Genomic DNA, 14,891 nt, shown 5'->3' on the forward strand with positions numbered 1-14,891 from the left:
ACGTACATAACGACGTCATAAACGAATGAAGGGAAAAGGATTTTACGTTAAGCATATTATGACGTCATAGATAATAACAGTAAACATATTTTACAGTAAGCTATTGAGAGCCGGTTTTAAAGTCTTAATAAAGTGTCTTTCTTTTTCTCGTCGGGAAATTATATTATAAAACATTATATCGGTGAAACTGGAACTACTCTGCGAACTCGTATACGAGTTCATAAACAACACATTTCAGCACCCGAATACAGAAAAATTAAAGTTAGTGAACATATAGATGTGTGTGGCCACGGACAATTCAATGTATTTCCGTTTTATAAACTGTATACAGAAAATACTATTTCCCGACGAGAAAAAGAAAGACACTTTATTAAGACTTTAAAACCGGCTCTCAATAGCTTACTGTAAAATATGTTTACTGTTATTATCTATGACGTCATAATATGCTTAACGTAAAATCCTTTTCCCTTCATTCGTTTATGACGTCGTTATGTACGTGAAATGTTAGGACGCCTTTATGACGTCAAACCATTTCAAAACTATTTTAAAATGTAACGCCTGAGGATTATAAAATGAAAGCGCTTGCGTTAAATTTTTAACTTTGTGTACTGTTTATTCTATTTCTTTTAATATTTTATACCGGACACTGTGATTTTTTTTAAAAACACAATTTGGATATATATATATATATATATATATATATATATATATATATATATATATATATATATATATATGACTTTTCAATACTTTACACGCCCCTTCTCACGATAAATTAAAGACTAAACTTTTTGACATCATAGACAGTTGCTTCTTCAACAAAAATGGAAAACGCAAATATTCCTATTTAGTGATCAGTCATCCAAAAAATTACTTTGTTAAACGCCACTCTGATTCCACGCACAAGTGCTCTGAAATTGTAAAAAAAAAATATGCTGGAGTTTCTAATTGACAATATTTCCGTGGTCTTTGGTGATCGTGTCTTCCAACAGTCTGTTGAAATACCCATGGGCACAAATTGTGCTCCTTTGTTAGCTGATCTGTTTTTATATTCCTATGAAGCAGAATTTATTCAAAAACTTCTATGTAAGAAGAAACAATCTCTTGCTGTGGCTTCAGTTTGACATTTATATATATCGATGACGTATCATCTATTAACAATAATAATTTTCATTCATATGTCGATTCGATATATCCCAGTGAACACAGAGTCGTCCACTTCTGCTTCATACTTAGATAGTTTATTGAAAGTAGATATTAACGGGAAACTAACAACTCAACTTTATGACAAACGGCATGATTTCAGCTTCTCCATCATCAACTTCCAATACTTATGTATCAATATTCCATTATCACCTGCATTTGGTGTTTATATCTCTCAACTGATTCAAAACGCAATAGCTTCTTCTGCTTATGATCAGTTTTTAAATCGAAACAGGCTACTGACAAACAAGTTAATGGTGCAGGCGTTCCAACAGTCTCGATTAAACTATCAATGGGTCAAATGCTGTCTAACCTTTTTTATACCGATTGTTAGGCCGTTCTTGGCACACTGATTTTGACTACGGATAATTCCATTTACCTGACCAAGATATAGGGCTCACGGCGGGTGTCACCGGTGGACAGGGAATGCTTACTTCTCCTAGGCACCTGATCCCACCTCTGGTATATCCAGGGGTCCGTGTTTACCCAACTCTCTATTTTGTACTGCTTATAGGAGTTATGAGATTAGTCACTCTTTGTTATCATCACATTTCATATCAAACAGTGCTATAATTGAAAGAAAAAGATCATATAAACGTACTTCATTGTTAGAAACATTTAATATCCCAGCAAATTGGTCGGATGAATTCGTGTTACCATACCAATACTGGATTCCCAAACTTCATAACAACTCGTACAAAGATACATTGTTGCTGGATCGAGTAAATGTTCTACCAAGCCCCTCTCTTTGTTTCTCATGAAAATATTGATATCTGTGAAGGATAAACTTCACACGTACTGCGCCACAACATATGCCAAAAGTAATGTAAATCAAATGTTGATTCTACAAAATTCTGAAGAATTTTTAGTGAATTTGAAATAGCAAAACTTTTCTGAAATCAACAACATCAAAACGTATAACTTTTTAACACTTTACACGACCATTCCTCAAGATCAATTAAAGACTAGACTTTTGACATCATAGACAGTTGCTTCTGCAACAAATATAGAAAACGAAAATATTGATATCTAGTGACCAGTCATCCGAAAAAATATTACTTTATAAAAACCACTCTGATTCCACTCACATGTACTCTGAGGTTGAACTCAAAAATATGCTGGAGTTCCTCATTGACAATATCTTCGTAGTCGTTGGTGATAAGGTCTTCCAAGAATATGTTGGAGTTCCAATAGGCACAAATTGTGCTCATTGTTAGCTGACCTGTTTTTATATCATTATGAAGCAGAATTTATTCAAAAACTTCTATGTGAGAGAAAAAAAAATCTCCTTATGCCTCCTATGAGAAGAAACCGTCCAAAAAACCAAACACTGTAATGCAGTTTTGTCGAATATGTCATTTATTGAATGACATAAGGTAAATTGTTAAGTAAATTGTATAACAAACCATTAAGGGGGATCACCTGAATAAACAATACCTGCTGAAACATGTACATAGGTGTAAGGTAAAGTGTGATCCCCCTTTGAGACTGAATAGAAAAATACATGTAGTGAAAGTACAATTATATGTTAAGTTATAGAGTACATGGAACATGCATACAATATATACATAAATGAGTTAATCCTTGGAGGCGTCCAAAAATTACGCCAACAAAATAACACCTGGAAACCTTGATAGAACAATATGCAACTCTATATAAAAGAAACAGTATTGACAAAGCGTGGGTGGTGGGTTTTATTTTCACAGCACAATAACAGGCTTTGGAAAGTTTGGAAAAAGGACGCTTTCTAAACAAAGAATTTGATTGGCTCAAAAATTCGTTACTATCCGACGGTGTAAAAATTTACAAATTTCTCAAAGCGGCATAAATTGAATTATCTGTTGATAATATTGTTTGATGATGCCTTTAATGCAACATTTAGATATACATGTATTGACGACGTTTTATCTATCAACAATAATAATTTCATTCATATGTCCATTCGATGTATCTCTGTAAACTCGAAATAAAATACACCACAGACTAATTGACTTCTGCTTCATACTTGGATATTTTATTGAAAACAAATATTAACGGCAAACTAACAACTCAGCTTTATGATAAACAGCATGATTTCAGCTTCTCCATCGTCAACATTGTATATTTGTGTCGTAATATTCAATTAACGCCTGCATATGATATTTATATCTCTCAACTGATTTGATATGCAAGAGCTTGTTCTGAGATTGTCATATAGACTTCGCCATTTCCGTCAGACGCATTCTATTATTGTGTATCAGTGTCTTGTGCTGGAAAAGAAAACTATTAGGAAGACGAACAATGTAAAAATATGTGACGCCAAATATTTGAGGATACCGGATGAAATGTATATTAACAGATAGAGAGTATAAACTTTGAGGAAATTTTGGTTCTATAATAATTGATTACAAACAAATCAGGGTCATGGGAACATTTTTATTTTTAGAATTGCTGTAAAACAAAACAAAACAACAGGTTTTATCTGCAATTCTTTGATGCCGACTTAGAAATTTTCGTTTCCGTTCACCCTCTTTTTACCATCATGACTGTTTTCATTATCAGTGTTCCATCTCCAATCTTAGGATACCAAGGCTGTTTCCACAACACCGACCCATAAAGTCCATTCAGATAAGCGTCATGACAAACATTATACCACCATCCTCCGAAATGCTCACTAGCACATTGGTTAGGATGTCTATCATTGTCTCGATCTTTTGTGGTAAACATCATCCCGTTTATGTTGTCACCAGCTGTTGTATCTGTCATCCTGTCTCCTAGAAGAAAACGTGTTAGTTACAATTCTCAATATAAGCAAATATTTTCAAGATATCAGTATTGAATGATTAATTGTATATTTTCAATTTCCCTCTAGAAAATTGTTCACTCATATCGATTCGTCACCATTGTCGATGAAAGACTGCAAAATTTAGCCCTATACTTGGCGCTTCTTTGAACATAGGGGGATCTTTATCGTATCACATCTGCTGTGACACGGGGTCTGGGTTTTTGCAGTCTCACCCGAAGGACTGCCTCATTTATTAACCTCTTTCGACAAGCAAGGGGAACGGAGAACCTACTCTAAACAGGATCCCCACGTGATCGAAGAGAGTTAGAATTTGAATGAAAAAGTGAAGATAACGAAACGTGACCACTCATATCATTCCTATAAAGTATACACAATTAAAGGTAGGGCAAACATGGGTTCCTGGATATACTAGATGTGGGATCAGGTGCCTATGATGAGTAAGCAGCCTTTGTTGACTAGTCAAACCCATCATGAGTTTTATATCATAATCCGGTAAACGGAGCAATCCGTAGGGTTACGTATCCGTATAGGAATTATCAGTTTTGAACGTGAGGCTTTCCTACTAGCAGTGTAATTGAGTTTACTTGGTGGGAAAGATTCGATAAGGTCAACTTCAATTCATTGGAATTAATAATTTCTTCAATGAGATCTATCACATATTTACAAAATTGTTATGTATAGATCATATTCCCCAAGGTATCATCTTCATTCTTCATGCCACCCAGAAATAGGCATTCTGCAACTGTCCAGCTCGAGAGGCAATTGGGGAGGAAGCAGCCCAAAACGATGACGATGGTCGATAGTGCATTAACTTCAGGATACAATGCCTTATCCCATTCATTGACAACGGTACCAGCAGCTGTTTTTACGACCAGTTAGCTAAGGTCATATTGAGGCAAACGCATGGAAATGCACATCTGCGGGCGTCAGGTTTCCTCTAGCCAGCGACATCGGAACCACCAGCGTCCTCCACTCAAACATCGATGACATCAGAATCGCCATCGTCCTTCACGCAAGTCTCAGCAGGGGACCTAGACCAACCCATTATATTACCTCTTACCACAGCAGGACTGGGTTCTCTCATAGACACAGTTTTCTTAGGTGAGCCGGCAAGGTCGCATGCGCATTCTTAGCAGGACTGACTCACTGACAGGATCCCACTGGGGGCATTCGTCTCACACACAATTAAATAAAAAATTTGGTCAAACTACGTTCACTGTTATCTTTCGTGAAGATCCCCTGTCTGTCACGAGTTCCGCTGGGGTCAATAACCTCCACCAAGATCCAAAATTCAAACCCCCCTATTTCAATTTCCCAGTGCACCGATGTCTTTCTTGTTTTTTTCGGCTGTCTACCTAGAAAAATTTCCAAGTGAGGCCCAGCACCTGCTCAAATATTGCCATACCATCAGGAAATTACATAGGTTACACGGTGATGCGGCATTTTCACGCATACGATAAACAATTCCGTAAGTTCTAAGAGTCCAGGAATGTTCCCTGGCAAAAACCAATCTCTGAGCTTCGGCGTAGGGCGGTACAGTGTAACAATGTCTAAAGCACTTCCGCCTAAGCCCCAAAACCATCCCCTTTGTGTTAGATTTTGCTTCCAATATTACAAGAGCGACTGTTGCAACCAAAACCCTCGTACATTTAAGCACATCTGCATGAATTGCCGAGGAAGCCAGCCCAAATCAAAATGTACTTGATCTTGTCAGAGCCCAGGGACCTTCTCCCCAACCTGTCAACTCCACTCAAGGTAGATAGATAGATTAATATTTGATCAGGCAAAACTTAAATGTATAAGTGAGGGTTTTATTATTGCAGTATACATGGGTTATACAAGACTATCTCTAAGGGTCAAAGCAAGGATAGGATAGCAGGTCCTTTCACTTTACCACCTTTTAAACCATCTGTGTCCTCTCCTCTTGGGGAGGTACCCCAATCAGAAGTAGGACAATTTAGAGTTATACATGACCTGTCTTTTCCAAAGAACAATTAAATCAACCTTACGATCCCTCCTGATTTTTCCTATGTTATATACATCTCCACTGATACCAATACCCATCTCGTAAACTGCTTTGGGAAGGGAACCCTTAAGGCAAAAACTGATATGTAAATTTTTATACCATATGACGTCATAATAGACTTATAATGCATATTCTCAATTAAAACTTACGTCACGACATTAGTCAGCGGCGTTTCAATGTTTCAACTGGGCTCATGACGAAGCAATGTCTAAATGTTGTTTGTCAGAGGAAATAACACGTAATTTCTTGGAAACATTTAAAAACAAACAATACAAAACTCGTTATATGTAGATCAGTTACAATTGCAATTGTACATGTAACATTGTGAACATGCAGTACACTATATATAATGTTTTGAACAATGAATTCTGTATACATAATATGAAAATAATTTTCATTGATATAGTCTGTCTATTCTTTTATTTATTTTGCGCACCCGTGATATTTAGAAATGCATACAAATCTAATCAGTATTAGTTTACTCCGCATTAAAAATTACCGCCATGTGAACGATATTTAATTCGAATCAATTTAATATGCATTTATTTACTTCGCATTAAATATAATCCGAAGTAAAATTTAATGCGCATCCGTGTGAACGAGGCATTAATTTCAACTTCAGAATACTTGTGCGTGGAATCAGAGTGATATTTAACAAAGCAATCTTTTGATGACTGATCACTAGATATGAATATTTCCGTTTTCCAGTTTTGTTGAAGAAGCAACTGTCTATATTGTCAAAAAGTCTAGTCTTTAATTCATCGTCAGAAATGGTCATGTAAAGTGTTGAAAAGTCGGGCGTTGTGATGTTGTTGATTTGAGTAAAGCTGTGTGATTTCAAGTTTACTGAAAGTTCTTTAGAATTTTGTTTAGAATTTATCATTTGATTTACATCACTTCTGGCATATTTAGTGGCACAATACGTTTAAAGTTTCTCCTTCACAGCTGTTAATATTTTCGAGAGGAGAGAGGCTTGAAAAAAAAACCTTACTGGATCCAGCAATGTATTTGTGTTTCTTAGAGCTTTTATAAAGAATAGGAATCCAGTATAGGTACGGAAACTCATATTCATGCGACCAATTGACTGGGATATTAAATGTGTCTAAAACGGAAGCATGGTTTTAAAGAATTTCATCTTTTGAAAGGGCAGTTGGAGTAGAAGTACGATTATTCCAAATGGAATCAATGCCAAGTTCGTTTAAAATACAGTTGTAATAATGAGCCTTACAAAGACCGACAGTGTTCTTACAAGCTTTGTTAGCTGGAACGAAACGATATTCATCATGTAACCTACTGAATTGTTTTATTACTTCTGGTTTACTAAACACAGAAGGATAGATGGTACGTACTCACGTTTTGATATGTCTAATGGGGGATTCTAATATTTTTCTTACCCTTTTAATCAATTCTGAAAATGTACCACGTTTCTGTTTTCATATTTACCCCATCGTCTGGCACAATATTGGACAGAATTCATAATGGAGATGAAGTTTTGTCGCCATTTGAAAGACCGAGATTCTTTATATTGACCTATCATTTGGCCAAGTGCTGTCTGACGTGTTTCATACCGATTGTTAGGTCGTTCTTGGCACAATGATTTTAACTATGGATGACTCCGTTTACCTGATCAGGATATAGGGATCAGGGCTGGTGTGACCGGTAGATAGGGGATGCTTCCTCTTCCTAGGCCCCTGATCCCATCTCTGGTGTGTCTAGGGGTCTGTGTTTGCCCAACTATCTATTTTGTATTAGTTACTCAAACATTTTGGTTGAGCATCATTGAAGAGACATTATTTGTCAAAATCATCTGGTACATCAAAATTGGTACCGTAAAATTTTACATTATGGGAGTTATGAGATTGATCACTGTTCGTTATCTTCGCCTTTCGTTACTAGCTTGAAAATACGGATGTATATTTAATTGCTGTTATAAAATTTAGAAATTCATTTCAAAATTAAGGATTATCTCCCTCATGCATAGCTCTTATCCTTGGACGAATTTGGCTTCACGTTTTTGGCACGCTGTTTTTGGCTATATTTAGCTCTAAAACTTCATAGTTATTTTGGATTTTAAACATTTCGGTTGAGCATAACTGAAGAGACATTATTTGTCGAAATGCGCATCTGGTGCATCAAAATTGGTACCGTATGAGTTTTATACATTTAGGACCTTTTAGAATAAGTGATTTGAGGTCCTCGTTTTCAACTATATCATTATCTAAAGTGGATATGTGACAATTACTTTACTTCATGATAAAATCGTAAGAATATTTTTTTCTCTTTTGAATTGTTGTATATCCACTGACCATAATACCGGATCACCAAAGTTGATTCGTTACTTATTATATTTGAAAGGTCTGAATGCTTTAAGTGGTCTCGGAGATATGCATTATGATTCCCAGATTATTTGTAGACCAGGATATGTTGTTTTTCGATCAAATAAATGTTCGAGTATATACAATAGGAAAGTGAAAGAAATATTACCCAGAGTTCCAGAGGATTGTCCAGCAATGTAAAGTCTATAGTTGTCCAGTTCATTTGCAATTGAGAACGTCTCATACTGTTGAAATAAGCTGGTTCCATTTGTTAGCATTATAGTGACATATAAGGAGCTGGTGAGATCTTTCGTCAATTTGTAAATAATCTTATTACCTGTGAATAAAAATACATGTACAGTTTCTGATTAAACGGAATGAAATTGCGTCTGCTTAAATGTTGCTAGATGATGGCAAGATAAAATATTTCCCCTAATATTAACGATATAGTCATGAAATGGGAAAAGGTGAGGATAAGTAATACTGATTAATTTCATGAATCCTACAAACAATACAACATCGATAACAATATGAACACGGACCCCTTGAAACACCCGAGCTACAATACACTGATAGGCGAAGATAACGAACAGTGATCAATCTCATAGCTTAATTCCTATAAGTAATAATAAACTCTACAAACAAAGATTAAGATACGACGACATTTGTACATTTTCCTGATGTAGCCTACATCGTTTGGTCTACTAAACAGAAATTTATAGGTGCTACGAATGTTTCCATTTATTGATATAATTTCAAAATTAAGGATTATCTCCCTCATGCATAGCTCTTATCCTTGGACGAATTTGGCTCCACTTTTTTGGCACTCTGTTTTTGGCTATATTTAGCACTAAAACTTCATAGTTATTTCGGATTTCAAACATTTCGGTTGAGCATCACTGAAGAGACATTATTTGTCGAAATGCGCATCTGGTGCATCAATATTTGTACCGTATAAGTTTTACATGATACAAGATTCCAATATGGCTCTGTGATAATGTGTTATTTTGAAGTGTTTTAAAGTAAATAAATATTACAAACTAAATATTTAAATAAAATACATGCACATATTACTAACCAGCACTGCATGTTTCTGTTACTAAACTACAACTAGAGTCATCTTTCTTTAGAATAAAAGTTGTCTTTATTGTTTTATTCATTCAAGACGAGTATAATAGAGGACTAGTTTACAGGTCAGTAGTCTTTCATTGGTCACTGTAAGTATTCTTGGAATTTTATTGGAGGGTCTTGGAGGCAAACGTTCTGAAGAGTTTCATTCAGTAAATTTAAATCATTTTGAAGTTAGCAGTCATAGCGATTGCCAGTGTCACATCTATTTTCCATTATTTAAGAATTCACAGAAATTGGACAATCTATGGAGGACCTTGGAAGTAAGTTCTTTCTTTGATAATTTGCATTAACAATTCTAGAGTATGAATGGAAGTATGAAAATGATGAGTTGTAGTTATACATGTATGTAAGAGAAAGAGAGTAATGATCAAATATAAATGTATTAATAGTTTTTAAAGTAATAACACTGATATAGAATGAATGCTATGTATCGGTAGATATGATGATATCAGCCTTGATGTAAGACATTATTATACATGTTTACATAAAGTGTAAATGTGTGTATTACTATACACAGGTCTGATGTGTTGTACATACATCATGGACATGGTTCCAATTCTTTCTTTTGCCTGAATCCACAATTCGGTAACTATTGTAATTATTGTTTATTATATCGTATATTAGCAATGTATATACATGTATATTCATGATTGGGATTTATTATAATCAATCTATGTTGCTTGAGTAAAATAGAAGTTATTTCTATTACATAATACAGATTAATTCAGTGTAATGCAATATATTTTATTCCCTATGATGAATATAGAACATCTAGATTTTATCATAGTAATGTGATACTTTTTTGTAATTGATATGTTGTTATATGTTTTGTAGGGTGTATATATTATATATTCATCTTCAAGATCACAAATATACAACCTAAAAAAATCAATTGTGTTGGTGTCTACATGACATTTACCACGATTACACCTCTAACACTCTTTATCTATTCCAAAAGTTTGTCAAGGTCTTTTCACTCATATTTAATCACTCTTCTAGGATAATCGTTTATCGAATTTATAATAGAAATGAAAATTCATCGTCAATTGAAAGATCAAATTTTGGACCTTTTAAAAGAATGAATTCCAAAGATGTTCGTAGACAGATGCCATTTATTGAACAACTATGACAATTTGTGTGGTATAACTACCTAATGTAGGTCATACTAATGTCAATATAAAATTATTACACGTAAATCGATGAACATTACTTTAAATGCACTTTTAGCATAACTAGTTTGTATAAACAAGTCGCACAATATTGATGCTTATGTAATGTAGCGATCATGAGTATCCTTTATTTCTTATCATATGTGACAAATTTCTCATATCTCAATAGCAAAAAATCAACTACACCAGAATGAAATGTGAAGATAATGAACATTGATCAGTCTCATAACTCCAAAAACGAACTCAAAATTGGGCAAACATGGACCATAGATTACCATTTACTGTCCTCGGTGAGGATATTGAAAACCGGAGATCTGCTAACATCACAAATAAATTTCCGTGCGGCGTTAACTTGATGAAATACTGGATTTCATGTTATTATTACACGATAGTAGTTTTAGACTTCTTGCAGCATTTCACAAATCTGACACACTATTGCAAAACCTGCTCCGATTTTACTGCGTTATGTTTCGTCCCTATCGGAGTCAATATACTGTTCCATTCGGATGACATACGTCGAGTTTGGACGTTTTCATGGACATATTTCTTGAAATAACTAATACTAATGTCATAAGATAACTACATCAGTTGTTTTTGTTTTATCACAATAAAATTACAATTAGTTTGGACTTATTTTATTTAAAACATATATGTTGATTCCCAAGACTTAAGGTAGTTCCATCCTCACGTGACTTATCAATATTAATGGTTAAAAGTGGAAAAACTTTATAAATTTCTACTCAATATAGTTTAATTTAATTAATAACCAAAGAAAATGTATATGTTGCCACCTTTTTAAAGATGTCAGAGATACAAAAACAGAAGTATACATCATGATAAGAAAATAACACATTTTCGTTAAACAGAATAATAAAAATAGATAAAAACTTGTTGAAATGACAAAATTTAAATATCAACAGTTTAAAAAAAAACTAATTCATAAATATGTATAGATTAATTGTAGATATTGGGGAAAACCAATGTATAATAGACATCCAGTAGAGGGAATTCCAGCATAGGAGTTATTGCCCTTGACAACATTTTTAGAATCATAAATAATTGATTATCTATGAAAAATGTAAACTTTTTCAGTATTAATAGTTTACCAGATTTTTTTATTATATCCAGTGAATAAAATTCCTCAGAAAGATATATATCTATAATGCGCAAAGTTTAAATTATTTTAAAAGATGTTTGCAAAAACCTATGACATCAAATGAGGATCGATCAACCTTAATTATAAAGTTTGTAATTGTTTTATCTTGGGTCTTGCTCACCCTCCACGACGTTTTTGTTAAGACCACACATGTTTCTATTTGATTCAAGTAGAAGCATTAAAAACTAACTTATATTGACTTGGAAATTTCATAACAAATATTTTGGTATGCAGTATTAATATGAAAGATGAAGTAAAAGAACAGTGATCAATCTCATAAGTCTTTGAATGAATACAACATAAAGGGTTGGGCAAACATGGACCCCTGGATATACCAGAGGTGAGATCAGGTGCCTAGGAGGGGTAAACACCCCCTGTCGACTGGTCACACCCACCGTGAATCCTATATCTTGATCAGATATACGGAGTATTCCGTAGCCAAAATCAGTGTGTCAAGAACGGCTTAACACTCAGTATGAAACATGCCATCAGACAGCATTTGATCCAAAAATAGGTTGTATTGGCAAACTAGATCATCATAACGTCCAACGAAGTTTTGAAGTTGCGAAATGTTGACAAACAAATTGATGTTACAGGGGTTTTAACAGTTGCCTCTGATGTCAGTATTTCGCACCTTCTATACTTGACATTGTGTTCCTTATTGGAGGTATGATTGATTGATTGATTGATTGTTATCTACGTCCCATTGAGAATTGTTCACGTATAGTGAGACGTCACCAGCTGTATGTAAAGTACCACAAATTTAGACCTACGCTTAGCACTTAGGAGTTATGAGATTGATCACTGTTCGTTATCTTCAACTTTCATACAGGTACAATAACGTGTATTGTTTGTATTATGGTGGTTGTGGTCACCATTGGCAGTTTAGAAAATTAATTATTAGAAGAATTCACACTTGTCTTCGTCGTTGTTTTCTTAAAACGCATTCAGTGGACCTACATATATAACTCTGGTATTGATCGACGAATGGCTGTGTCTAAAAAGATTGAAATCTGGGTTTTTTTATTCAACGTGTCACTATACATTTGACCAATAACAGCAATTATCTTCAAATCAAGCGTTCACCATTGAAGAAGAAAGTGACTAGCATTAGTTGAAGAAAAAATGCAACAAAAGTTTAACTTTACCTATCCAGTATTCTCCGTTGGGCGATCCGAATCCAGTTTTATAATCTAACCAGTTTCTATTAAAATCCAGAGATCCATCAAAGCGGTTCTGAATAACCTAAAAAAATTCAAATAGTTATTCAAATAGCACATAGTTATTCATATAACACATTTTTATTCATATAACAAAGTTATTTATATAACACATTTATTCATATAACACATATTTAGTCATATAACACATTGTTATTCATATAACACATATTTATTCAAATAACACATAGTTATTCATATAACACATAATTATTCATATAACACATAGTTATTCATATAACACATAGTTATTCATGTAACACATCCAAAAGATCCGGAAGAAATCAAATCATCTGAAAGAGAAATTCACATACACATCGCAATACGTAGTGGAACCAATCCCGCCCAAAGTACGGATTGTGCTCCTTTGTTAGCTGACCTGATTTTATATTCATATGAAACAAAATTTATTCAAAATATTTTACGTGAGAGAAGAAATAATCTCTTGCTGTGGCCTTCAATTCGACATTTAGATATATCGATGACGTTTTATCTATTTACAATAATAACTTTCATTCATACATGTATGTCGATTCGATATATCCCTGCGAGCTCGAAATAAAATACACCACAGAGTGGTGCATACTTAGATGTTTTATTGAAAGTAAATATTAACGGCAAACTAACAACTCAACTTTATGACAAACGGGATGATTTCAACTTCTCCATCGTCAACTTCCCATATTCCATTATCACCTGCATTTGGTGTTTATATCTCTCACAACTTATTCGATACACAAGAGCTTGTTCTGCGTATGGTCAGTTGTTATAAGTTCTAAACTTGCAGAGACAAGCTACTGGCAAACAAGTTGATGTTACAGTAATCTCAAGAGTCTCGTTTAAAGTCAGCATTTTGCAAATTCTATGATCATTATAATGATCTAGTTTGCCAATACAGTCCTATCATTGGGTCAATTACTGTCTGATGAGTTTCATATCGATTGTTATGCCATTCTTGGCACACTGATTTTGACTACGAATTACTCCGTTTACTTGATCAAGGCATAGGTCTCACGGCAGGTGTGACCGGTTAACAAGGGGTGCTTACCCTTCTTAGGCACCTGATCCCACCTCTGGTGGGTCCAGGGGTCCATGTTTGCCTAACGCTTTATTCTGCATTGCTAATAGAAGTTATGAGATCGATCACTGTTCGTTATTTTCATCTTTCATTGCTTTTCCGTGTGAAGTTACTGATCGAATTGCGTATTTTCGTGATGAATTTTGAGGAATTCGAGGAATCTTACAGAATAACAGACGACTTGACGTGGGGTTGGTAGAGGACATGTATTGCTATACAATATTTACTTGTAGTTTTTTTTGTGTATGTAAGTATATGATATACACTGGTTTTAATTTTACCTCCACGTATCATTTGTTTCGGCAGATTCGATAATATAATTATCTGAGAGATTACAAAACGCTGGTAAAATCTATCAAAAACAATTTGCAGTTGATCAAAAATCAATTAATTGTCTACTATATTTGATGAGACAATGTATGGGTATTTTATAGACATTTTGTATTAAATGTCTTCTTAAAAATATGTTTTAATCTATTGTAGATTATCATTAAAGTAATAAACTCTACAGCTGAAAATTTTATTTTGCTGTAAAATTGTGCTATTATGATAGTGTTGTATATAGCTTTAACCAGGCATTGATAAAATTAAAACTAAGTTTAAGCTTTTATCAAAATAAAATTTTTGGTTATATTGAATATAATTTAATTCTTATTGTATCCTTGTTTCTGATTGGTCAAATTACAATTGAGGAACACAAGCTATTTTTGTATAACCTGATTTGGTATGCGGGAACTATTTTCTCTCTCTCTCTCTCTCTCTCTCTCTCTCTCTCTCTCTCTCTCTCTCTCTCTCTCTCTCTCTCTCT

At 34.2% G+C, this 14,891-nt stretch overlaps 1 protein-coding gene across 1 annotated transcript in view; it reads right to left on the reverse strand.

The window, feature by feature from the left end:
• Nucleotides 1–2,882: 2,882 nt before the first annotated feature.
• Nucleotides 2,883–14,891, reverse strand: part of LOC125652783 (angiopoietin-1-like) — a 30,255-nt gene continuing 18,246 nt past the window's right edge. Inside the window, exons 3-5 of the mRNA XM_048882181.2 lie at nt 12,934–13,030; nt 8,499–8,666; nt 2,883–3,956 (exon numbers count right to left, since the gene is read on the reverse strand). Of these exons, the coding sequence (XP_048738138.2) occupies nt 3,706–3,956; nt 8,499–8,666; nt 12,934–13,030 (516 nt within the window). The 3' untranslated portion in view covers nt 2,883–3,705. The remainder of the gene's footprint in view (nt 3,957–8,498; nt 8,667–12,933; nt 13,031–14,891) is intronic.

The sequence above is a fragment of the Ostrea edulis genome, chromosome 5 (assembly GCF_947568905.1).
Source record: "Ostrea edulis chromosome 5, xbOstEdul1.1, whole genome shotgun sequence".
NCBI classification, from domain to species: Eukaryota; Metazoa; Mollusca; class Bivalvia; order Ostreida; family Ostreidae; genus Ostrea; species Ostrea edulis.